Raw genomic sequence first — 26,790 nt, forward strand, 5'->3', positions numbered from 1 at the left:
GTAATATTGTACAAGACTTAGGCCTTGAGGCTAGGATTCAGGGGAGTAAGGGGGGAAGTAAAAGGGAGGTAGAATTGAAGGACGGGGTAGGTCGGGCGGAAAGGATACTTGGAGGTTACGAATAGTTTCCGTCTATCGGACCATCTTTTCGTCTTGTGTAGTGGCCCCAGGAAGGGTCAAAAAGCTTCAAGGGCCACTATTGCATGCTGACTAAAGGAAGCTATTGTCTCTGCATATCTAGTTCAGGGCTGTCCGATCCCGATTGGTCTTCGGCTCATTCTACTTGATCGCAAGCGGCCTCGTGGGCAGAATGTCAGCAGGTGTCGCCGCAGGAAATTTGTCAGGCGGCTACTTGGAAATCTACACACACTTTTGCCAGACATTATCGCCTGGATGTCCGGGCCCCAGAGCCCGGTTCCTTCGGGGCTAGTGGTGCTCCGAGCAGGACTCTCTCGGTCCCACCCTGGTTAGGGAAGCTTTGGTACATCCCAGGAGTCCGGACTGTTCCAGGTACATACAGGGAAAGGAAAATTGGTTCTTACCTGCTAATTTTCGTTCCTGTAGTCCCACGGATCAGTCCAGAGTCCCGCCCATTTCAGAGTTGGGGGAAACGGAGAGTCCGCTCGGTCGTTAGTTATTTCATATTGTGCAGATTTATCAAAAGTTCTTATAGTGTATGCCCCCCTTACAGGGTGTGAGTATGGGCAGGGTTTGTTAGTAACGTTACAGGTTTCATTCCCTCTGCTCTTCGGGGGAAGTTTTGTTATAGTGGAAGTTATGGTTTAACCTTTCTGCTTGGATACAGTGTAATACTGACAGACTCTAGATGGCACCTCAGGGTGTAAGGCAGAGTCCGTTCAAACTTCTCTGACTCCATCTGCTGGAGGGGAGGCAAAACTCAGGAGTCTAGACTGATCCGTTGTCCTGCAGGAAGGAAAATTAGCAGGTAAGAACCAATTTCCTATACAAACCTTGCCACGTGCTTGGATGTGCATGTGTTGGGATGGATACAGTGTGCTTTTTCCTTGCTTCCTACAGCGAGATACTCTGCTCAAAGCTTAAAAGTTCAACCGTTTGTCAAAATGTTATTAAATGGTTAGAAACCTAACATTAATTGTAGTTTATAAAGCAGAAAGCGCTTTTCCCGCAGTGGACAACCCCCAGCATTGTAAGTTTTAAAACCAGATGACCGTGCAGCTCTTGTTCCGAATGAATTGGTTTTCCATCTGCAAAGCTTTTAAGGGAAAGGTACTGTGCTAACCAGCTTCTTGCTCCCGAAGGTGGACTTTGTGGCAGGTAAAATCTAACAGAACTGCGTTTCTAATCTTTGCTTAGCTGGGGCTTCCACTAACAATAATACTTCTCTTCTTTGTTCCTCGATAGGGATCTGTTTTGCCCTACATCTGCAGAGGCTGGGAAGGTTTAATACTGTGTACTTCTGTAAAATCACGACTAGGTGTCACTACATGACAGGGCTGTGCAGCTCCGTGCATGAGGCTTGTGAGATAAGCATGGAAAAATGCAGTTTCATCTAAGCCAGTGCCTTCCTGAAAGGCTCAGAGGCTATTTTCTGAAACCAGCATGGACCTGGAGCTGGACAGCCCTCTTATGTTTGGTTTGCTTGTACGAAAGATGCATTTCTTCGGTTGGCGCAGAGCATTGCATTCGCTTGTTGCTGCTTCTCTGCCCATGAGCTGAAGCAAATTGGTTAAGCTTTGAAAAAAAAACCCCCAACCCTCCCCCCCCCCCCAAAAAAAAAAGCAGAATGTAAATTGAATAAATGTAAGCGCTGAACTGTGAAACTGTTGTAGCTGAATTTTTTATTTTTATTTTATTTATTTTTTACAGAAAGGCTTACATTTCAAAATTGTTACACAATATTTGATTCAAAATGAAAAACTACCAATTAGATTTAAAATGTTTAAAAAAAAGCCCCTATAATCAAAGCCACAATCTAAAAAAGGAATAATAATAATTATTATAATAAAGATATTTGTTTATGATGTGACTTATTGAAAAGTGTGGTCATCATAATTTGATGAGGCTAATCAATTCTCATTCAGGGTACATGCTGCTTCCTGTGAGATACCTTATCCAAGATTTAATTGTCTCACATTCTCTGTGTTATGTAATTTCTGTCACTCTTTTAGTCTTAAGTGAGGGCAACCGTACAGAATGGGGAAAATCCATTAGAATTGGTCACAGAGCAAGTGCTGTGACTCCTAGATATAACGCCACTCTTGGGAGCCTAGATGCAGCAAGAAAGCAAGGGGACCAAGAGAATGTTCTAGTTTTCTCCTTCGGTGTCACCTTGAAGTAATAGCAGAGTGTCAGTTACCTCCAAAACCTGTTGATACCAAAGAATTATGGATTGAAGTGAGAAAGTTACAGGCTGTGTATGTAAGATTGAAACACGCTAGAGTAAATGGGAAGGCTAAATGGAGGATTGACAGAAGCAGGCGGCCGCTGTATTGGTTACAAGCTTCCTGATGCAGCCATCTTCTTCAGATGTATTCTCTGAGGTAGACTTCGGTAGGGAGGATGGTTATTTTCAGGGATAGAAGCAAACTGGCACTGCAGTTCGTTCTGCCATGAATGGGCAAACCATCAAGGCAGCGATTTGTCGCTACCTTGCAAACCACCAATCACCCAACTCGCTCGCTCTCTCTCTCTGTCTTCTGTTTTCGCTAGCTAGATTATTTCAGGACTTCTGATCCTGGTACCATAGTGATAATTTCAAAATTATTTGGTTTACAAGGTGCTGATTAAAATGGATCTGACCAGTTTGGTTGAAAGGCCTACATTTTATGAAACGGCAAAGAAGCAGTTAATACAGAAATGTTGAAGTGGTGCATGCCCCAGCAAAAGAAATGCATCCTCTATAAATGGCTGCCTTTTTAAAAATCTTACTCTTAGACTTAATTAGTAGGGATTCTGTGTAAATGAAATAATTATGGGAATAAACTTTAATGTTAAAGCAACTGCAGCATCTGTATTGCCAACAGTGTGTAGATGTTGAGATGAATTTATTCCAGAAGTAATTGGACTAGTGCTTTTTGAAGCTTTTCTTTACACAGAACCCCCTTTTGATGGTCTTTTCATGGTCTTGGGATTGTCTGGAATCCTTTTTTTTTTCCCCTTTACGTGCTTAATTCTCTTCTTTCTCTGTGTCTGAAACCAATTCATTTTATAAGCTTCAAGACGAAGACATCAGGGTTCAGATTATACTTCTACTTCTGAGGAGGAGTATGGCTCAAATCACAGCACCCCTAAACACAAACGCTCCCATACCTCAACAGCCACCCAGACTCCGAGGATGCACGCCTCCAGCAGTCACAGACAGAAGCACAGCGCAGAAGACGAGGGCGAGGATGACGAGCCAGACGCCTATCGGAACTTAATGGCACAGACTGCGGAAATAGCAGAGATAGCCAGGTAAGTAGGCTCACTGTGTTTCCCAGCCTTTCCCATAGAGGGTGCCCTGCAGAAATGAAGGACAACAAAGAAGCCGTAGGCGATGCTAATGTCTTTTGTTAGTTCATTAAACCTGTAACTTACAAAGAGAGCCAAATACTATGCAAGTATATTGAGGCCACATCATCCTTTGGGTTGCTCTGACCCGATCGACGAGGCATGATGCTCGAAAGCCAGTTATATGGGGTGGGGGGTAGCTACTGAAAAGATTTACCCAGCGAAAATTGGGTTTTAGCCAGATAAATCTACCCGGTTAAAAATATGGCCCCCCCTTCGAACCGGCTAAATTTGTGCAGTTAAAATCACAAACTGCACATGTTTAGCCATGTAAAAATAAAAGGGGGGCAGGCTTTCACATTTAGCTAGTTAATGCGTTATTTAGCACTTACAGGTTAAATTTATTAGGTAATTCTGGCCACTCAAATACCAGCCTACATCTAACCCACTCAAACGTTAGCAAGTCGGATTTTTCAGATATTCAGCCACACAGTTAGCCAGGCCTGATTCCCGAAGCATTTTCCCCATAGACACAGAATGGGAGAAAAGCCTTAGTGAATCAGGCCCTCAGTGTGGGTACATTTACCTGGTTATCTTACTGACACTCTGGGTTTTTGAAAATGTGTCCCCAAATGTGTTAAGGTTATTCTAATGAAAAGGTATCATGTATAGCTTGTTTGACTTTTATTTCTATATATATAGGTAGATTAATCTGGTAACAATACTACTATAAACTTACATTGTGCTGGCTGGATCTTTTTGGAGTTCTTGCAGCAAGGTGTGTGCGGGTGGCTTATCGGGGTGTGCTTAGTGGGGTTCTTTTTGATACCGCACCTAGTGTGGTTGTGACTGTTCCTTTGTCTTTCTGCTGCATTTTTTGGTCTCTGATTGCATCCCTCAGTACTTGGGGATCTCCTCTTTCTTCGTATGTTCCACAGAATGATCGCTTGGTACTGACATTTCTATCAGATATTTCTGTAGATGACGTAATGTTCTTGCGAGACATGTTGTAGTGAATTGTGTGTGCCTGATATAAAAAGCAAGCCAAAGGTAGGTAATTCTAGTATATTTTTCCCTCACTCCCACCCCGACTCCCGCCCACCCCCTAGCTCATCCTTTGATTTATAGGCAAGAGACACTTTCTCATTAAAAATCAATCAGGTTTTTATCTAAAACAGGAGTGCCCCAGCCCATATCAAGAGTTTAATTATCCCCTTGCAGGTCACTACCAGATTAATAGTGAATTCACTATTAAAGGGCTCTAAAATGTATACATTTCTACTCCCTTAGCAACCTAAACTTAACTAAGAACTCAACAAAATTAAGATGAAGGCAGCAATCCAGCAGCAAGAGGGGGCCCTTCCAGTCTTTTGCATCAAGTGTTACATGTATGCTTTTTTACCTGTTAGTGAAGGGTTGTATGTGTGCACACCTGGTGCAAAGAGCTTCTGGTTCTCAGAGAATGAGTCCAATCTCTGGAGGCCAGAATGGCAGACCTTGAAGAGCAGAGGCAGACACAGAGGTATATAGAGGAAATCTTTAGGGGCATAGGGGTATTTAATGCACCCCGTTTCATGTAAACCAGCAAGATATGTCCTCATGATTGCCGGTATATAAAAACCTTAAATAAATAAATAAAATAAATAAAATAAATAAATAGTAGCCTAGTCCCAATTCCAGTTTGGCAGCCCTGGTGCTGTCTTGGAAGAGAAAGGTCACCTGGTCAGAGAGCATCACCATGGTGTAGCAGGAAGTGATCCTGTAGCAAGTCCTTTCTAGTTGATACATTGTCCTCTTGGACTGAGGACAAGTCTCCCAGGACTATAGCTTAGGAGGGAAGGGTTAGGTTGGCCATCATAGTTTGTGATTCACTTCTTTGAAATGTAGATAGCTGGGTGGCTGGTGGATGTGAGGATTGCCTGGTAACCTGCCTGTCTGGTGCGAAGTTGGCGGACCTCGTGCGTCATCTAAATAGGATTTTAGACCATGCTGGGGAGGAGCCCATCATGGCACATGTGAGGAGCAACAACATAGGAAGTTGTGGGACGGAGGTTCTGAAGGCCAAATTTAGGTAGAAAGCTGAAATCCAGAACCTCCAAGGTAGCCTTCTCTGAAGTGCTTCCTGTTGCACACTCAGGTCCCCAGAGGCAGGCAGAGCTTCAGAGTTTGTGTTTGGATGAGATTGTGAAGGGAAGAGGGATTCAGTTTTGTAAGGAACTAAGCAACTTTTTGGGAAGGGAGAGTGTTTTCTGAAAGGACAGGTTCCCACCTTAACCAGGGTTAAACCAGGCTGCTGGCACTAAATTTTAAAAAGGAGATAGAGCAGATTTTAAACTAGAACAAGGGGAAAAGCAGATAGTTGCTCGGCAGCACATGGTTCAGAGGGAGATATCTTCAAAGGATACTAATAAAACAGGAGAGTTAGGGCATCTCAACAAAGAGGTTCCAATAAAAGCAAAAATAGTCCATATGACTATAAGTAAAGAATCACTTGAGCCAAAAGATTCCAAAATATCCCTGTCAACTGAAAAGCAGGTTGCTAATACCAACAAAAATCACACTTTGAAATGTATGTATGCCAATGCTAGAAGTCTTAGTAAGATGGGAGAGTTAAAATGTAAAGCAGTGAATGATGAGGTAGATATAATTGGCATCTCAGAGACCTGGTGGAAGGAGGATAACCAATGGGACAATGCTATACCTAGGTACAAATTATATCATAGTGATAGGGAGGATCAACTTGGTGGGGGGGGGGGGGGGGGGGGGTTATATCCAGGATGGCATAGAGTCCAACAGGATAAAGAACCTGTAACAGACTAAATGCACAGTAGAATCTTTATGGGTATAAATCCCATGTGTGTTGGGGAAGAGAATAACAATAGGAATATACTACTGTCCACCTGGCGAAAATCTTAAGATGGATGATGAAATTAGGGAAGATAACCAATTTGACAGTGCAGTAATATTGGGAGATTTCAGTTGCCCTAATATTGACTGGGCAAATGTAACATCAGGACATGCTAGTGAGAGAAAATTTCTGGATGGAATAAATGACAGTTTTATGGAGCATTTGGTTCAGGAACCGATGAAAGAGAGAGCTATTTTAGATCTAATTCTTGGTGGAACACAGGATTTGGTGAGAGAGGTAATGGTGGAAGGGCCACTTGACAATAGGGATCATAACATACACAAGAAAAGTAATCACTGCTAAGCACTTTACTACCCGCTATTTCCTCCCAACCTTTATACCTACCAGCACAATTGGTTGAGCCCATCACACCCAATTCCTTTTTTTCACTTGTAAACTATACTCAATACAAATCATCACCTCGCTGTGAAAACCCTAAAACTAGTTGATATAATTACCAAGCCATACCCCCTTCGGTATTAATGTACATAGTTTGACTGTCTATATAAACTCCTGTTATACCCCCTCCCACAGTTACCAATGTAATCAGTTTGACTGTTCATGTAAACCAATGTTTCTACTTGCATTTCGGAGTGTAAGGCCCGCGCCGCCTCCCAGGCCCACACTCTGCCCCCTTTTAGAAACTTTTCACTTGTGCCCGCAGCGGGAGCTTGTAAAATCTTGATGCGTGCCAGCCCAATTTGTGCGCGTATCTTCCTGTTTTGGCACCTGCAAGGCTTTTAAAATTCGCCTTTTATGATTTTTCAGCTACAAGCCAGCCATAGCTGAGTTAAGTGGGAGAAGGAAGAGTGCTCCGGGGATTGAAATGTGAGGGGAGAAATTGTGAGTTGCTGTGAGTAAAGGTTCAGGAGAGCTCTAATTGAGCTGAAAGGAGCAATAGTTAAACTGCTGGACCAAAGAAAATCTAAGTTCTTATCTAAGTCAGATAATCTCAGATAGAGATTCATAGCGCTTCACTGAGAAACAAGTCCCAAGGTCTGCAAGAATATTATTGGTTGCTTGATCTGTCATTTGGTCTGTTGGTACGTGAGGTGACATCTGGTTTTCTCTCAAGATTTCTTGGCAGTCGATATGCTGTTCTGAATGCAAGCTAAAATATTTTGCGTTTTATTTTTAGTAATACATAAACCAGCCTCTGTTCATAGATCACAAATTTCTGCGCCAGATTGCTGTCAGTCAGCAGTGGGTTTTGATAGAAAGATAAAATGTGTGCTGCTTTTCATTCAGACAGGCTGACAGTATATTTTTTTTATAGGTTTTTTTTTTTTTTTTACAACTTAGGAAAGTCACATGCAGCCACTTTCTTGGTGAATGGCCTGGCAGCAAATTTTTGGCTCTTGAACTAGTTGTAAGCTTCCAAAAAGGGGGGGAACAATGTTGATATTTGCTGTTGTGTAAAATGACCTATCGAAAGTCACAAGAAAGAGAATCTTGACCTCATGGAATTGAATCTCTATTGAGTTGATAGCTCCATGGTCTAATCACTAGATCACCGCTGCTCCTTGACATTTGTCAGAAGGGAATGATTTAGGGCAATGACTGGTTTAATTTTCATATCCATGTTGTAAATAACTTTACCCTGCTGCCATTTGCATATTCAGATTTCAGAAGCCTAGGAACTGTGACCCAGATGGGGTACAGAACTTTTGAATTTTCAGTTAACTTTTTAAAATGCATGATTGTTATTTATATGCCTTAGATTGAGCCAGACGTTGGTAAAAGATGTAGCCATCCTGGCTAGAGAGATTCACGACGTTGCAGGAGACGGAGATTCCCAGAGTTCTTCAGGAACTGGACCAAGTACCTCCCTGAGCTCCATCCCCAACACCCCGGCTTCCACCATATCTGCAAGGGAAGAGGTGAGATGGACGTGGTGTAGGTGCTTCCCGGTAAGGGCACTCTTTCCAAAGCGTGGACATTGTACCTCTGACCTCTCTAGGCATGCGCTGCATGTCACAGTTAACTTGTGCTTTTAATAAACAGCATTGCACTGCCTGTACCTGCAGTAAATATCCGCTTGCTCTTAATCCAGTACTTAAATGTAGTAAAGAAATAGATTCGAGATTTGCTGCATCTTTTACGATAGTTCTTTGGTGAGGCGAAACTCTGATCCTTTTACAGTTCACGGTCAATAAAGCGAACCGAGGCGACGATCCTGTTCAGTTGTACAAATCAAAAAATTTAAATCCATTAAAGTACAGAGTTTCTTAGAGATGAGTACTACTAGTATTTTATGAGTACATTAGATTTTAGAACAGATTTGCCATCTTCTGTTCATGTCATGCTTATAAGATTGCTCAAATATAATACCCTTGACTTCCGTATTTTGACCATTCTTAGAAGGAAAATGGCTTTTTTTTTTTTTTCATGGAACCATTAAATATCTATGCATATATATTATGGGCAGTGGTTTCCACAGGTGTTCAGATCCAACAGGACCAACCACCAGGGATTAAATACCTCCTGTGGTCCAAAATGTGACACAACACCTATTCGTTCCTCTAAAGAACCTGTTTGCCAGAGCTCAAGTAGCTCTATTTGGGGGCAAACTACTGTAGCGGAATTCTGAAAGGTCTTGCACAAGCTCGGCAAGCAGAAGCCCACTGGAAAGGCTGACTGAGCAAAGGGTTCCCCTCAGCAAGTCACTCTGTGCGTCCAGGAGGAAGGTCTATTTTCTTTGCGATTCAGGGGTAGGCACACACCGAGAGAACTCCTTGTTTCCTGACCTGGTGACTTCTCAGCCAGCTGCCAGAGCCTGTCAGGGAGCCTCGCATTCTGGCATCAGGGCAGGGCCGCCAGGGGCACGGCAGTGCATTTTAGTGCTTATTTACTCTGGTTGACCTTTTAAGTCTGGCTAGTTCGAAGTTCTCATTTGAAGGATCAAGAAAGCCGCTTAGAGATCTTAACATTAATTTCTGCATGGAATTGTTCGTGCGTGGTGTTGAGTACTGGTTTAAGAGGCTCTCGAGCATGCCAGCCTGATGCTTTCTGAACCCCCCAAGGTAACCTGTTCTTCCAGCAGCGCAGGTACCTTACCCAGCTGCTCTACATCTTCTCGTACACTATTGCCACTACAGTTTTCTTTTCTTTTTTTTTTTTTTTTAACTGCTTTGTGATAACAGAGTTTTGTTCTTTACTTTACTTTTTCTGTTTTAACACAGATTACTAAAACGTCTTTGCGGCCAGCGTATCCATCTCAGGTGCACTTTCCATCCCTTTGTAGCTTCTGCATTTTTAGCATGTTTCTTTTACATTCAAATAATTCTTTCCTCATGAAAGATGACTTTTATGCTGGCTGAAGGGGCTGCACTGGTATCCAGTACCATCTTGATCTGGAAGCAAGGAGGTCAATATTCAAAAGGAAACATTTACATGGATAACATGTGAGTTAGATGGATAGCTTAGATATCATGGAGTTAGATGGATAACCTGGGAGCTATCCATCTAAATGGCTTTGACTATTGACCTCAAGGCTGTTGACATAGCCCATACTGTTGTCTTGGGCCTTGGTGAATCCTGGAGCTCGGCATAGGCTCATAATTTGGGTATGCACGCCTCTTTCTTCTCCTTCTATTGTAACGCTCTTCCTCCTGTCTCCTTTCCCCAACCCCCTGAGGTGCTTTTTTCTTCCTCGTTTCCTAATGCTCTTTCTCCCCTGTACTGACACTGAAGGCAGCAGTGAAGACACCAGGAGCGCTCGCTTTCAGTCTGAAACTGCTCTGCCCCTAGTTCTGTGTGCTTTCTGTCTTGAAGGAAAGCATGCAAGGGTGCAGCAGCTGCAAGCATTGGCAGCGCACATTCCTTTTGTCCTTGTGCTGCTGTTGCCCTAACTATTGGGTGAGAGAAAAGGAAAAAGAACCCATGGCAAGGAAAAGAGGAGGGCAGGAGTGGAACCTGGGAGAAAGGGAATAGAGGAAAAGAGCAATCTGAGGGGGAAGAGAAAGAGGCCCTGCTTCTGTATCTTCTGGGTCTGAAAATTTGTCTGGACAATAATAAAAAATAAAATAAATAAAATTGTCCACAGATTGGCTTGAAAATCCTGTTCCTCCACTCTGGGCTGTGTCCATTTTGTGCCCTGAAGCAGAAGCAGTGATATTGGCTCTTCCCCTATCCTCGTTGTGGTATAAACTAGTGTCTGCTTGTCTCACCATTTGACTGTAAGGGGGAGGAATCTGTATCACTGTTCCTGCTGCTGACGCCTCCCAGAGTGGAAGAGTGGAGTGAATATATGGATAGGAATAGGAGATAGCATAGAAAGAGAGAAAACGTAAGATCCAGCCAGGAAGGTACAGGTGAATGAAAGCCTGCATTGTCCCTTTTACCCAACACTTACATTGTCTGAACTTGCTAATTTAAAATGTATACGATGACTCTGCAACAGTTGCTTTTCCCGTTTCATGCGTTGTCCTTGATGCTGTTTCTTCTCCTTTACTTTTGTTATTTCCTGTAGTGATTGCTTTTTTTATGTAGTTCAAATTCCAGAATTTCCTGAACACTGTCTGTATTCCACCTTACTTTTAAAGTTTTTTTCCCCCTATGAGATCGGTTGCTGGTGGCAAAACCCTTTGTATTGTTCATGCACACTTTCATGTCTGAAGCAAAAAAAAAAAAAAAAATGTAAACGTCATGCTTCCAAAAACTATTCCTTTGGAAAATTTATTTGATCATGCTGCTTGCCGCTGTTTGCGTGGGTCTGAGCTGAAAGCTTGAGGCATTTTTCAGGAGCGGGTTTTAAGAGTTAAATCGCAGACGCACGCTTGGTCGGCTGCTACTCGCCGTCCTGGCTCGTCGCTAGCCGGGAATAACTTGGCTATCCTCTTGGTGCAGCTGGTGCAGCACATTCCGGAAGCAGGCCTGAACTACCAGAAAGTTCCACCAGGATCCGCAGGGCTGAAGGATTTTGATCACAATATGAACAGCAGCCGAGAAGAAGACCTCTCAAGAAGAAGAACAAGAAACAGAGAAGAGGTTTGTTCCTTTTTGTGTTTTACCTTTTATTTTCTTGTCTTCTTTAATTGGTTTCTTTTTTTTTTTGTTGTTGTTGAAAAATGCCTGTCTATGTATAATTACAATAAGGTCGTAATACAGAACTAGAAACAGGGTAAAGCACCTGTCTTCTGTAGTCCACAAGAGGGGAGATCTTAAAAAAATAATAAAAAGGACCTAAAAAGGCCTGAAAGTAGGACAACAGCCAGGGTCACCCAGTCGTGTGCAATGCCATAGAAAGGGCTGCTGACTTTTTCCTCACTGCACAATTAGGCATTTGCTGCAGTAGAGCAGCAGCAGTCTCTGCATCCGCTCATGCAACTCTTCTTCCTGCCAGCCGCCAAGCCCGATACAGATTACAGCAGCCATGCCTCAAGCTGCTTCCTTTTCCCCCTGCACCCCGGCTTGAAGGTCGTGCTTTTTACCACACGGTGCAGAGGGTAAGACCGGAAAGCTCTGGCCCTGGGCTGCAGAGAAGCGCAAGAGGACCAAGTCACCGCTGCCAATCATAGATTGCCATGCCTGGATTGTCCTGAGATCGAAGTGAAGGAAAAGAGAAGGGAAGAGGGTATTGGTTGCGAAAATCAGAGGCAGATGGTGAGAGGATTGGCATGAGGGAGGTATTTTATTTAACGGAAATGGGGTGTGAAGGAGGGGATCAGAGGGGTTTGAACTGTGAGCAAGGAGATTGCAGGAGATGTGGAGTGTGTGTATGTGAGGGGGGTTTGTGAAGGGATCAGAGAGGATGTGGGTGTGAATGAGCAGATTGGAGGGGGTGTGTAGGCTTTGAGAAGGAGGAAGTGGGTGGGTGGATGTGTCCATGAGTGAGGGGGCTGGAGAGGCTGTGGGGGAATGTGTGTGAGGGAGGGAATTAGGGAAAGAGGTGGGGAGAGAATGAGCAGATTGGAAGAAGACAGGGGAGTGAGTAAGAGGATCAGGATTAGCAGGTGAAAAAGTTGATCCACCTTTTCTCTCCTGATCTTAAGAACATAAGAACATAAGAAATTGCCATGCTGGGTCAGACCAAGGGTCCATCAAGCCCAGCATCCTGTTTCCAACAGAGGCCAAACCAGGCCACAAGAACCTGGCAATTACCCAAACACCTAGAAGATCCCATGCTACTGATGCAATTAATAGCAGTGACTATTCCCTAAGTAAACTTGATTAATAGCAGTTAATGGACTTCTCTTCCAAGAACTTATCCAAACCTTTTTTGAACCCAGCTACACTAACTGCACTAACCACATCCTCTGGCAACAAATTCCAGAGATTTATTGTGCGTTGAGTGAAAAAGAATTTTCTCTGATTAGTCTTAAATGTGCTACTTGCTAACTTCATGGAATGCCCCCTAGTCCTTCTATTATTCGAAAGTGTAAATAACCGAGTCACATCTACTCGTTCAAGACCTCTCATGATCTTAAAGACCTCTATGATATCCCCCCTCAGCCGTCTCTTCTCCAAGCTGAACAGCCCTAACCTCTTCAGCCTTTCCTCATAGGGGAGCTGTTCCATCCCCTTTATCATTTTGGTTGCCCTTCTCTGTACCTTCTCCATTGCAACTATATCTTGGATCCTCATTTCTCCTCTCTTCACTCTGTGTCCCCCTTCTCTACCCTCCCTTCCTCCCCTCCCCCTCTCACCATCTCCTAACCTGTTCCTCCTCCAAGATTCCCTCTCCTTCTCTTGTCCCACCCTCAAGGGATCACCTCCCTTACTCCTGTTCTCTATCCTCTTCTTCCCTTAATTAGGCACAAAAAATATCAGAAAATGACTTAATTTTCATAAAGTAAAACACAAGTTAGCATGATTTAATATGTAAATGTATTGAAATTTGCCACATAATTGCTGCAGTAACTTTGTGCTGTTGCAAGAAATCAGGGACTGAGGCAATAATATCCAGATAATTTAAATACATAAATAAATGAATGGATGCTAAATGCTAACCTGTAGGATGCCCAAGCTTGCATATTACATTCAAAACAAACATCCCTGCTTAGCAATCAATTATACGGGCTGATCATCTTACATTTTCACACTGGTAAGCTTTAATTTGAATCAAGAAAAAAACATTAATCGTGAGAATATATACCTAGCATTTTCATATTTCAAATGACATGGACATGGAAAACAGATCAACATTTTGGCACAGCTTGAAACATTCTTGACACGCAAAATATTTTTCCTCCGTCTTGCTTAATTTTACATTAGCTTGGGAAATCCCAGATCCTGTGACCAAAGAAAAAGGAACATTCTTACAATGAACGAATAGGTCAGAATCCTATTGTGGTCTTGTTTGAATGCAAAAGTCACAAGTAGAGTGGCCCTTTCAGCTTTTCCCTCCAGAAGATTTTTCTAACCCAGCAGCACCAGAGAACCAGCCTTCTCTCTTCTTTTCCTTTTGCCCCCAGTACATTCAACAGATGGCAAATAGTAAATAAACGGTGCTAGTATGGGAGTTTGCTTCACTTGGGACCTTAAATACTCGCCGAGATAACTTTTAAAGAATTCTAAAGGAGTCCCACTGAAGTCCCAGGGAAGCTCATGATGTAGGTGCCTGAGAGGATTTTCTAATCTGAGTAATTTCTGATTGTACCATGGATTTGTCTTGCGCTAAAGCAGCATTAATTACTTGTAACTTATCCCTTTGCTGTGCCAGTCGAATTCCAGTAAGGAGGCCTCCTGTGTCATGTCCTGGTCCCAGAAATTTAGCAGTTAACGTTTCAGTGTCTCACGTGCATTTTGAAACTCAAATGTTCTAGAGAAAATAAAGTGAACCAGATGGTGTCCAAAGGGATCGTGGCAGGTCCAGTTAGATCTGGGTCCACCGTCTGTGCCAGTCGAATTCCAGTAAGGAGGCCTCCTGTGCCCTGTCCTGGTCCCAGAAATTTAGCAGTTAACGTTTCAGTGTCTCACGTGCATTTTGAAACTCGAATGTTCCAGAGAAAACAAAGTGAACCAGATGGTGTCCAAAGGGATCGTGGCAGGTCCAGTTAGATCTGGGTCCACTGTCACTAAAGAAGTGAAATGTGTGAATCAGCTGTGCTTACCCCAGGTTCTGGCTAGAAATTGGCTCCAGCAGAAGTTCCTCTGCTGCCATGCACTGCCATTCCTCCACGACCAGTGGCTGTCCCCCCCTGAACAGCGCCTCCTGGAAACTAGGGGAACCACCACAGCATTGCCCTCAGTAGACGAGTTGGACCGCATCATTCTAGAGATGGCCGACACGTTTGAATTCTTGCTCAGGTGGGCGGGGGGGGGGGAGGGGACCGAGCAAGACATTGGTTTCAAACGGGGCGGCCCCTTCCAAAGCTGAGCCGGCAGTGTATGCCTCCGATGCTGAAATGCAAACCTCCACATAGCACAAAGGCATGCGTCAGCTGTAAAGGTAGTGCAGGCAGCAGAGGCTCCCAGGGATAGCTCAGTACCTTGTCTTTCTGCTAAACCAGTGGTTCCCAAACCTGTCCTGGGGGTGCATGCAAATTCTACCTCATGCATATTCATTGTGGATATCCTGAAAACCTGACTGGCTGGGGGTCCTCCAGGACAGGTTTGGGAACCTCTGCGCTAAACCATAGTACAAAACATGGGTAATAAGAGCAGAGGAAAATGCAGGTTGCTCAGGAGTTCCGTGCAAGCGCTGAATCAAGCTCGCTACCACGTTGGGTCTGTTTAGTAGTTTTTCATATTGGATCCCGCATCATTAATGCACTCGCTACCATCCTATGCTACTGAACATGCAGCGGCTTGCAAACATTAAATGTTGCCTGTGTGGGGAGTGGGAGGAATCCAGGGATTTTAATGGGTTGTGCTGTCCATTCAGGGCATTTCTTGAGTCTTCATGTGCTGCATCTCTGTAGTAAATTGGATACTGGCCCTCTGGAGCAGGATGTGAATTATTTGGATTTGTGATGACCGGTCCCGAGATAGCTGAATAATTGTTTATCCAGCTAAAAAGATATCTGGCTAGGTAGGGGTGGGAATGGAGTGGCTGTCTGACTAAGTTAGCCAGATAAATACTGATTTTCAGCATTGCTCAGCTAATATAGCCAGTTAACTTGCCAGGTTCTTATGGCCTGGATTGGCCACTGTTGGAAACAGGATGCTGGGCTTGATGGACCCTTGGTCTGACCCAGTATGGCATGTTCTTATGTACTACTGAAGAGCAGCTCTAAAGTTAACCAGATCAACTTATCTGGCTGACTTTGACATAGCTGGGTATATTCAGCAGCACGGGCGTAGCACTGACTATCCCAGGAGAGTTAGCCAGATAAGTTTATCCAGCTAACTTTGCTAGCCAGCCAGCACCTGAATATAGACCTCCAGGTTTTTCTGACGTGACATGAGGGCAAGGCCAGCGGTAGTTTTTTTTATGCCCTTTGTGAACAGTTATTGTGCTGGCTCTTCCATTTAGTTTCTTTCTTGGGCCCGCCAAAAAAACCCTCAATTCCTTCCAGCGACCTAAACTTTAAAAACTGTCACATCCCACCCTCCAAGTCTCCCCCAGAACCCATGGCCAGTGCATTAGGAGCCCTAGGTGAACCTTATACCCTTGCACTACCACCACCTCCCTCACCCACATTTATAATAGATTTCACATGAAAAAGAATATTCAAAGTACAGTCTTCTAAGGTAAAAAAAAAAGTCACATGTATATTATATTTACATGCACTGCTGTGGTGCCAACTAGAAAACCCTCCAAAAAAGACACATGGAGGGCTTCTGTAATGCGTGTTGGGTGTGGGCTTGATCCTCAGACAGCCATGAATAAATTACAATTAAAATATAATAAACCTTGGGGTCCTTTATCTGTAAGGAAGAGGTGGTCAGCTGCTAAAGATTGAGCGGGGGCCAAGGTGCTGTGACTGCTGACCTCCCCCTCCCCTCCCCTTCTCCCCGCTCCATGAGTTCGTGACATCATTTTTGGGCCTACAGGAATTACTAAAGCAGCGTGCCTGTGGCGTGCCGCCGCCAGCGCACCAAAACTGCACACCTGGGGGGGGGGGGGGGGGGGCGCACTACTTGGGCAATTGTTTTTCCGAAGATCTTGAAAGCTTCTACATGGGAAGGAAAAGTAAGAGTAAGATCCTTATTCCATCTTCTACTCCTTCTCCCGGCCCTATGGATGCTCACATGGAGTGGCTTAATGATAAGGCCCCTAAGAGTGTGGAAAGGGGGGGGGGTCTCCCTCTAATTCGGGGGTTTCTAATAGCTTGGGGCCAAGGTCTACACAACCTTAGTGGCATACTGGGTAGGCTGCCCCTGAGCCACAATAGTGGGAATGGAGTTGGTGGAAACATACCAATACTCTGGGACGATTTAGTATGAAAACGCTGAGTCCAATATTAATGCATGACTCCGTGGTACTAACGTTGGATGGAATAAATCTGATAAGTCCCTCTATTTGTAATCATGAGCTGAAAGGTAATTCTCTGCCTACTGGATGTTCACTTAAGATCTCAGACATAAGAACATAAGAAATTGCCATGCTGCATCAGACCAAGGGTCCATCAAGCCCAGCATCCTGTTTCCAACAGTGGCCAATCCAGGCCACAAGAACCTGGCTATTACCCAAACACTAAGAAGATCCCATGCTACTGATGCAATTAATAGCAGTGGCTATTCCCTAAGTAAACTTGATTAATAGCCGTTAATGGATTTCTCCTCCAAGAACTTATCCAAACCTTTTTTGAACTCAGCCACACTAACTGCACTACCCACATCCTCTGCCAACAAATTCCAGAGCTTTATTATGCGTTGAGTGAAAAATAATTTTCTCTGATTAGTCTTAAATGTGCTACATGCTAACTTCATGGAATGCCCCCTAGTCCTTCTATTATTCAAAAGTGTAAATAACCGATTCACATCCACTTGTTCAAGACCTCTCATGATCTTGAAGACCTATTCCTTCTCCTCCAGTCCGCCCTTCGCTTGACTCTAATGATGGTTTATTTTTGGAGCTGAGGAATATTACTTTAACTGATCTGTGGAGACTAGTGTCAAGAATGGAAAGGACTTTGACACAATCCTTTATACTGTGGAATAAATGTTCTCAGGAATCTTTTGAGAAGTTTCAGGATCATGAGTTCTGTTGAGGGACGAAGCCAACTGATACAGTAACACTGAAATCTCAGGTAGCATTGGAACAAGTGGTAAGAAAATCTCAAATTCAAGGTAGTTTGATCTTGCATAATCGATTAGAGAACATTGAAAATTCTCATCGTAGGAAAACCTTGGTTGTATAAATTTTCTTATGACAAGGTTGTTGTCTCCTTATGAGATGTCCAGGAAATATGTATGTGAAACTTTAGGTTTCTCTGAAGGTAAGGTACTAATATTATCTAAAATATATTCCTAAGAATGCAAGACATGTCAGTGGTGTAGAGAAAGCTATGGATTACATTTCTCCTGATATTTCCAGTTTGTCAGTTTTTCTTGAGTCCTCCATAGATGTTGTTTTGTGTAGGGCTACTCTCCTGGTATCCTTCTGTTTAGAGTCTGATAAAGACCTAGTGTTTCATAAGTGTTTTCTTAATAAGGATTTTTCATTTGGTGGTCAGAAAATTCAGGCCTTCCCAGATGTTTCCTCTGCTGCTCAGATGCGAAGAAAATAATTTTCTTTTGTTGAGACAGGGAGTTTTGGCCCCTGGGGCAACTTTCTACTTTAAAGTTCCCTGCAAATTTATAGTCTGTCTCCAAAAGAGCAAATTTATATTTACTGATCCATCATACTTGGAAACCTTTTTGAGGGATGAGACGGGGAATGATTTAACTGGTTGAAGTTGTTGTGGTGTATTGGTAGCCATATTTGTGTTTATCCTCTTGTTTTGCAATATGAGTGATTTCTTTTGGGACTATTATGAATTATACCTTCCTTCTTTTTTTTTTTCTTATTACTTTATGGCCAACATATGATCTTTCTCCTAGGACAAGCAGGGTGTTAGTCCTCATACATGGGTGACATCATTGGATGGAGCCCAGCACGGAACTTTGATCTCAAAGATTCCAGAGCTTTCAGCATGCCCCACTGAGCATGTGCAGCTGTAGTCATCACCCTGCCCCCTAGGCAGAGTCTCTCAGTCTCTTCTTTTCTACGGAGCTGTCGTCTCACAGTTGTGGAGCTCGTGCTCTATTAGAAAATGTGTTTTTCATGTATTCAGCTTTGCTCTCTTACAGTTTTGTAAGTGATTTTTTTCTAGAGCTGCAGCATTTCTTTCTTGTAGTTTATTCTTTTTCTAACTGTATGCCGGCTGCATGGTGGGTTCTCCCCTGTGCAGCCTGACAGAGTATGTTTATACAAAAAAAAAAAAAACCCTGCTCCTGCAAGTTTTTGTATTTGTGACCTCTCTTTGCTCTGTCTGTTTTTCTTATTTTCCACAGTGCTGACAGAACTGGACTACGCAGTCCGTCAGTGATCTGTGTAGGCCGCTGAGCCTGGGGACTCCCCTGAGTTCTACCCGGGCTGGAGTTCCATGGCGGTTCACCAATCGCTCAGCATCAGTGGATTCAGATTGCGGAAGGATCGAGGACCATGCCATTCCAGTGGGGAGGAGAGCTCATTCTCCCCATGTCTTGAGGAACTAGTCTCCATGGGTGGGAGCCCCTGATGACGTTGCCTCCCCTCCTTGCCAGCCTTGGCAATGCAATCTCCCTGAGAGAGAGAGGGTGAGCGGAGCCTGAGAAAGCAGCTTGCTGCCGCACTTCGGTGCCATGCCCATGACACATTGATGTCTGGACCACATCGGGGATGGGGCCCATCTTCAGGTATCATGGTCCCCTTGATGCAATTGAGGTCCAGGGTTACCCTTGTTGCATTGAGGTGCATGACCGCCCACAATGCCACGGTGACCTTCGGTACCATCAGTATCTGTGAACCTGGAGTCTCACCGCACTGGTTTGGACATCAAGGCCTCGATGCCCATGGTGCTGAGATGTGGTGCACTTGATGCCTCTGTGCCCTCGATGCACTCTGGCACAGTGCCCTTGATGCATTTGAAACCTTGGTACCTTTGATGCACTCAATGTTACGGTGCCTTCAGGGCACTTGCCACGGTTGGTGCTCTCTGCCTCTGTGCCCTCGTGGCTCTCGTTGCCTCAGTACCCTTGCTGCACTTAGTGCTGTGGTGACTGCGGTACCATCGATGCCACTGTGCTCTTGATGCACACAGGGCCCTTGATGCCTTCAACGCCCTTGATTCATCAAGGAGTGTGCATGGCCACCCTAGGGGCTGATGAGGTGTAAGCAGTGGCAAGCTTTCGATGTCGGCCCCACTAGGTCATCAAGGTGTGCGACCTTGGTGCCAGCATGATCTCAGTGCCATTGCGATGCGGTGCTGCCCCAATATCATTGACACCCTTGAGGCCATGTAGGTGTGGAGCCACTGGTGAGGCCTTCAGACCACCGATGCCTCTTATTACTGCCTTGACTAATTCAAGCCCCACCAACTAGGCACTGGATTCGCCATTGAGCGCCCTTGTCGCCCCTGTGGTTGTCGACTGCCAGGACTCTCTGAAGCCCCGCATGGCCCTGCAGCCCTTGGGGGCAGGGGTTCTTGGCCTCTTATGGATCGAGCACATGGGTTGCCATCTACTCGAGGTGCACTGGTGCATCTGTATGCAGTGGCCCAGTTCTCTCAGGGCTCCTGGGTGGAGTCCACTATAGAGCACTGGGAAACGCAGAGCTGCCCCTTCAGCCGATGAGCCAAGATGTGCACCTCATCAATATTATTGGGTGCTAGCGAGTCTCTCGTCAGCTGTAATGCTTGTGAGGCCATCGAGCTTGCAGCATCAACACCACCGGACGAATCAGGGAGCGGCATTGGTGGTCCCTGGACCATCTTCAGCTGGGGCCTCTCTGGGGATTGCAGTAGCGACCTCCCCTGTCTGAGGCTGGCTTCCTGTGATGGGTTGGTCATGTTGGCGCCTCAGCGATCGGTGATTGTGCCTCGACTCTCCTTTGGCAGGTTGCTAGGCCCCGATCCCGCTGCTTCCCCCTCTCGACTGGGTTCCCCTCTCGATGCCAGACTATGCACCCCTTCGAGGGGTGTTCCTCATTTTCCGTTCCTGGACAAGGGATGGCACTGCTCTGACTGGCACCAGCTCCAAGAATAGTCAAGAATACCACTCTGCCTTGGGTGCTCTAAGATACAGCAAGTCTATCCGTGAGGGAACCTATCCAGTGTTGCTTCCGGGTGACCCTCCTGTTCGGGAGTCACTTTGGAATCTGCTAGACTCAGTGAGCATCTTCCTTAAGGATTGCTGTCATCGGTCATTCTTGTCTGCGGAATCCTCCTCTGTGAGGAGAGTTTAAGTCCATTAGGTGGGCAATTGTGCCTTTCACCCTTTTGCCATGTCTATGGCTGAGGGGCTTGGGGGCTGAGTACCCCATAACAGAGGGCACTCCCCTTTGCTTGCAGTAGTGTGCAAGCTATGTTTCCTCTTTTTCAGGACAGAGGAGTCCTTGGTCATGCAGCATTATCCATTGCTGGGCCACATGCTCCCTTAGGAGGGGATGTTTCTCCTCTGAGGTAATCGCTTTCAGTTTCCGCTGTTTCAAGAAGACTGAATGCTCCATCTCAGTGGGTTACTCCCTGCTAGTTTCGGAAGTGAGTTGTTCGCTTGGGGTTGATAGACAACCGGGTGACTTGTGCTAGCCCCGGCAGTCCTCTGGTTTGCCTCCTTGTGATCTTCACTACTTCCGATTGGATTGTTAAGGGGAGGGTAGGTAAAGCTAAAGCACTGGTGGTATATCTCTGTATACCTGCAGGTAAGGAAACTCCACATTTTTCCACTTATGTTTGCCAATCTCTGGCCAATACTGCTTTAGTTTTTTTTTCTCATTCTCTAGGTTGCCCAAAGGGCCTTCCTGCTCCCTTCACGATCCTGTGACAGTATAGATGAACCTGTTCTAACAGGTGCTCTTGAGTGAGCTTCAGGCCTATCTCATCTCCCTGCTCAGGAGTTTTGGGGCCACAGGTCATTTTTGGGGATTGTCTCTAATCCCCTGAAACCCTTGATGCTGTCCTGTACAGTCAGCTACGTCTGATGCTTTGGCACACAGTATCTGTCCCAGGCCCTGCCGTGGTTTGCTGCTTGTTTTTTTTCAAGCATGGCGTGGGTGTCTTCTGCCCATTCGGCCTACCAGTCATACCTGGGCACTCTTCTCCAGACCTTTGGCTGTCGGTGATCGAGAGTCTCTTCTGGAGGACTCTCGGGCTCCATCTGATGATGTTACCCATATGTGAGGTCTAGCATCCTGCTGTGCTAGAAGAACATTTGTTAAAGGTAACCAACTCTGCTATCTTTTAGTTTTGCCATTTATTGTAAATTATGTAGAATTAATAAATATATAATTATAATAAACCTCCCACACCAAAACAGCACTACTGCCAGCACTTAAAAAGTAAGAACCCTATCTATGAAAAGGCAACACTGCAAATACTACACTAAAACACCAATACACCTCCTATTAGGAAAACAGAACAAACCAAGCTACTGTAGATTCCTACAGAACACAGACAGACCCTCACCAAATACAAGAAAAAGAAACCATAATATATAACTACACTTGAAGGCAAAAACTGAACTGGAAACTGCAACAAGTCAGACTCCATATGTAGTGCAACAATGGAAAATACCACCATTAATCAATAAAATCAAGAAATATAATAAATAAACCATAATAGTATAAACATACTAATAAAAATATTTCAAAACAACTGATGAATGGAAGAGCCAATAATTAAACGCTCATGTAAAATTTGTTCCCAAATACCAATAAAATATTTAAAAACAGCAAATAACACCCCAAAATTAAAACGAAGTATAAAGTAATTCACACCCTCTCTACGTGGAATGTTTTGATTTCCAATCACCTTGGGATTGTCATGAATTAGTGGGAGAGGGATATACAAACTTCTTACTCTCTCTCTCATAGATATAGATTATACACACACGCACGCTCCCTCACACACACGCATACTCCATGTTACGATCTGTGGCCACAGGTCAACCCCACGAGTCGCCAGACTCAACCCTCACCATCACACTGCAGGCCTCCCCTCCCAACATGGCTTGGATGCCGCCGCCTTAGCCTCCCTCCAGGATCATCCTAAGCGCCTGTACGCCCTTTTAAAGGAGTTGCAGTGGGAAAGGCCCCATGGTGCCCTCCGATGACATCACAGGCCTTCCCTATATAAAGCCTCGCTGAACACTGCTTCAGTGCCTTAGCAGCAAGTCCCTGGTGTGCCTTTGTGTCTCAGTGTATGTTGCTTCTTCCGTTGCCTTGTCCTTGTTTTGTCTTGCTTGTCTTATCCGCGCCTTGGCCTTGCCTGTCTTGTCCGTGCCTTGTTTTTCCCGTGTCTTTGTCTCATCTGTGCCTTGTCCTTGTCCTGCCCTTCCCGTCTCTGCTTGACTTCCTGGATTCTGAACCTGGCTTGGACCCTGACCATCCTTGATTGCTGCCCGGACCTGATTCTCTGCTTTGGACTCTACCCTGCCTTGTCTGCTGCCTGCCCGACCTTTGGCCTGGTATCCGTAGTTGCTGTCTGCTGCTTGCCCCGATCTTCGCCTGGACTTGGATTTTTGCTTCTGGATATCCCTAAGTCCCACCTAAGACCTGCTGACTTCCAGAACCCAAGGGCTCAACCTACGGAGGAGACAGCTGGTATAGGCTAAACTCCAGTCAGTCCTACCTAAGAGCTTCTCTGCCAGCTGTTTGTGTGGGCCTACTGGGCTTGCTCACTAGATGGCGCCAGTCACACCACAGCACCAATGGTCCACTATTGCCATGAGTGTTATACTCCCTCTCTCTCACACACCTGCTCAGACATGCTCACACAAGCTCTCTTTTACATACACACATTCTCACACCCTCTCTCTCTCTCTCTCACACACACACATGCTCAAAAGTGGCAGACTTGGACTCCCACCCAATCAGAGAATACCCTATGCTTAGAGACCACAACCTTTCTTGATATAAACTGCATAAATTATTGCTATTTAGGCCTTTTACGCCATCATTCCTAGAGCTTGGTCTCTGCACCTATCTCAATGCTCCCTCTCACACGCATATGCTCAGACACACCTACAAGTTCCCTCCCACTCATATACATACATACATCGGCTTCCTTTCTCACACACACCAAGGCCTCTCCCAGCCAGTCCCAGGCCTTCCTCTTCATCACTTCTGCTGCAGGGCAGGTTGGGAACTACCTTACCAGTTTTTCTTTTCTTCTGGCCACCTGGCAGGTTGGGATCACCGGGCGGCCCCGCAGCTCCCTCCTCTTGGCTATGCCGGTGGGTTTGGAGCCAGCAGGTTGGGAACTGCCGGACAGCCTCACGGCATTGCCTTCTTGCCACCTGGCAGGTTTGGAATCGCCAGATTGGCGGGATCCTCTTCCTGATCTTGGCCACCTGGTGGACTTGGGGGTCTGGTGGCGATAGTGGTATTCTCTTCATTTCGGGTGCTGATTTATGACCCCAGTGATCCTCAGGCTGCTGCCCCATCCAGACCTCTGCCCTGTGCAAGTGCACAGTTTGCATAGTGGATTGCGCCAGCCCTGCATGTGGGAACATAAGTTGAGCTTCAAACGCTATTTTTGCCGTGCAGAAACTGAGGGTGGTACAAATGGCTGTCAGCAGATAAACTGAGTGGTAATGAGTTATTTTGGTCACAGGTTCTTTACCAGTTACCTAATTACCGTATTTTCCGGCGTATAAGACGACTGGGCGTATAAGACGACCCCCCCCTTTTTTATACATATTTTTAAGAAAAAAAATAATTTTACACTCAAACAGGAGCAACCCTATCTATGAAAAGGCAACACTACAAATACCATATATCAGGCCCTAAAAACCAATACACCTCTTATTAGGAAAACAGAACTAGCAAGCAGCTATAGATCCCCACACAGAAATAATTGTAAAACTATACTAATAAGCAGAATAAATGTTTCAAAACAGCTATGAACAGAATAACATCCAACAATTTAAAAACTCATAATTATTAAAAATTGTCCAAATATAAATAAAATATTTCAAAACAGCAGACACATCATATAACACCCAATAATTAAAATGGCAGTCAATCAAGAAAAGTAAACTTTAAAAGCTGCCTTTACTTACCCTCTCCAGAAACTTTCCTACTCCTTTCCCTTGCAGGCAAAGAGCACTCACCAGAAGCAGCAGTGGCTGCTGAAGCTCTGTCCTCACAGTCTTCTTCCTTAGGGCCCACAACCAGTCTCTGTCTCACACAGATCAGTAACTTCCCTAACTAGTATCTCTTCCTCACACACACAGCAGTCACCTCCCTGACCAGTCTGTCTCTCTCTCACATACACACACCAGTCACCTCCCTGACCAGTCTCTCTCAATCACACACATGTTCTGCCACTTACAGACAAGCTCACATATACTCTGTCACTTACAACCACTCACAAACATACTGCCACTCATGCACCCATTCTACCACACACACACAAGCTCTCACTCATGCACCCAGGCACCCATTCTACCACACACACACAAGCTCTCACTCATGCACCCAGGCACCCATTCTACCACACACACAAGCTCTCACTCATGCACCCATTCTACCACATACATACAAGCTCACATGGAGCCTCTTCTCATAGTTTGGCCCAATAAACCTGGCCTCTGCTTCTCAGCCACCTCTGGCCTGACCTCCAGTGGCATGCAAATTCTCCCAGCCGCCTCCCACGGTGCGCAGGGTCTCTCCTTTCTTCGGTCCCGCCGGTGGCGGCACGCAGGTCTCTCTTCTCTTTGGCCCTGCCGACCTGGGCTCCCGCGGTGGCGCGCAGTGGCTCTCCTTTCTTCGGTCCCGCCAGCGGCGGCACACAGGTCTCTTTTCTCTTCGGTCCTGCCGGCCTGGGCTCCTGCGATGGCGCGCAGCGTCTCTCCTTTCTTCGGTCCCGCCGGCGGCAGCACGCAGGTCTCTCTTCTCTTCGGCCCTGTCGGCCTGGCCTCCCACGATGGCGCGCAGTGTCTCTCCTTTCTTCGGTCCCGCCGGCGGCGGCACGCAGGTCTCTCTTCTCTTCGGCCCTGCCGGCCTGGGCTCCCGCAGTGGCACGCAGCGTCTCTCCTTTCTTCGGCCCCACCGGCAGCAGCACACAGGTCTCTCTTCTCTTTGGCCCTGCCGGCCTGACCTCCAGCGGTGACGCGCATCGTGTCTCCTTTCTTCGGCCCTGCCCCTAGGGAGAAGGGAAGCACAAGTGGGGCAGTGGAACACTGGGAGCCGCGACACACTGGCTGAGAACCGCTGCCCTATAAGACGATACCCGGCGTATAAGACGACCCCCAACTTTTAAGAAGATTTTCAGGGGTTAAAAAGTCGTCTTATACGCCAGAAAATACGGTATTCATAGCGGAAATGGCCCGGTGGCTCAGGAGCAGTAGTATTCAGTGGCATGTGAAGAAACCTGGATTAGATATTTAACTCAGCTCTTCCATACCTCAAGTTGAACTGGGCTGGGATTGTTGCAGAGCATGGCCTTGTAGCCCCTGTGGGGGGAGTGCGGGGGGAGAAGAGTTGGAGAGGAAAGTTGTGGTCCTTGAGCAATAGTGACACCTAATGGATGGATTTAAGGTCTGTGATTGCAGGACTGTCACAGCAATGAATGGATTTAAGCAAGTTGAGGGGAGATGGTACAGAAAAAAGGAACAATCCTTAGTTAATTGCAAATACTTCTGGATCCTCATCCCAGCCCTAGTTCCGATTGAGCTGGAAGTATAAAGGAGCAGGAGGGAACTGCTTTGTTAAAATAAAAAGTAATTATTCACAGTTCAGGCAGTTGATGGAAAAGATTTGTGTGTGTGTATATTTAGAATTCTCTTTTATTAAATGTTCAGATATTATCACAGATAAAAAATAAAACCATTTTCCAGTATTTAGAGGGCAGGAATGCACCTTTCCTTTGCATTCCCTAATTATAAATTGTGACCCACTTCTGAATGGGATTTACATGGAATCTCCTCCTTTTCCTGAAGAGAGAATGCTCCTGCCGTGAACGCCTCAACAATTTTTAAATAAAAAGTTTGCAGATCTTTCTATTTTATTCTCTGCTTTGCATTTGCAGCGGTCACAGAAAAGAGAAGACGAGGAAGGGAGAGGTTAATGAGTCATCACAGGGCTTCAGATTGATTCTTGACGATGCATTGCTCAGCGTGAAGACAGATAGACTTTACAATTGTATTGTGTGTGGGGGAACCAAGATGGCTGCTCCTTAGCAGACGCGTTTCTGAGCAGGTCCGACAGTTTCTCCCCTTTTTCTCATTGCATATTGCCTAAAACTCTCATTTGATGGGGAAACAAAAAGGAGCCATTAAGAAGGGTAAGAGGGAGGAATCTCCGGTTTATTAATTTTCCCAAGAGTCAGCTTATATCTCCG

The 26,790-nt window shown here is 45.4% G+C and overlaps 1 protein-coding gene across 4 annotated transcripts in view; it reads left to right on the forward strand.

Annotated features, from left to right (window-relative positions):
• CEP170B (centrosomal protein 170B) overlaps nt 1–26,790 on the forward strand; it is a 139,359-nt gene that overhangs the window by 93,538 nt on the left and 19,031 nt on the right. For 3 of the 4 annotated variants that reach the window (XM_029598077.1, XM_029598078.1, XM_029598079.1), the window contains exons 13-16: nt 3,195–3,435; nt 8,100–8,259; nt 9,562–9,600; nt 11,228–11,368. In XM_029598077.1, the coding sequence (XP_029453937.1) occupies nt 3,195–3,435; nt 8,100–8,259; nt 9,562–9,600; nt 11,228–11,368 (581 nt within the window). The remainder of the gene's footprint in view (nt 1–3,194; nt 3,436–8,099; nt 8,260–9,561; nt 9,601–11,227; nt 11,369–26,790) is intronic. The other variant, XM_029598080.1, reaches the window with a different exon arrangement.

The sequence above is a fragment of the Rhinatrema bivittatum genome, chromosome 4 (assembly GCF_901001135.1).
Source record: "Rhinatrema bivittatum chromosome 4, aRhiBiv1.1, whole genome shotgun sequence".
Taxonomy (NCBI): Eukaryota; Metazoa; Chordata; class Amphibia; order Gymnophiona; family Rhinatrematidae; genus Rhinatrema; species Rhinatrema bivittatum.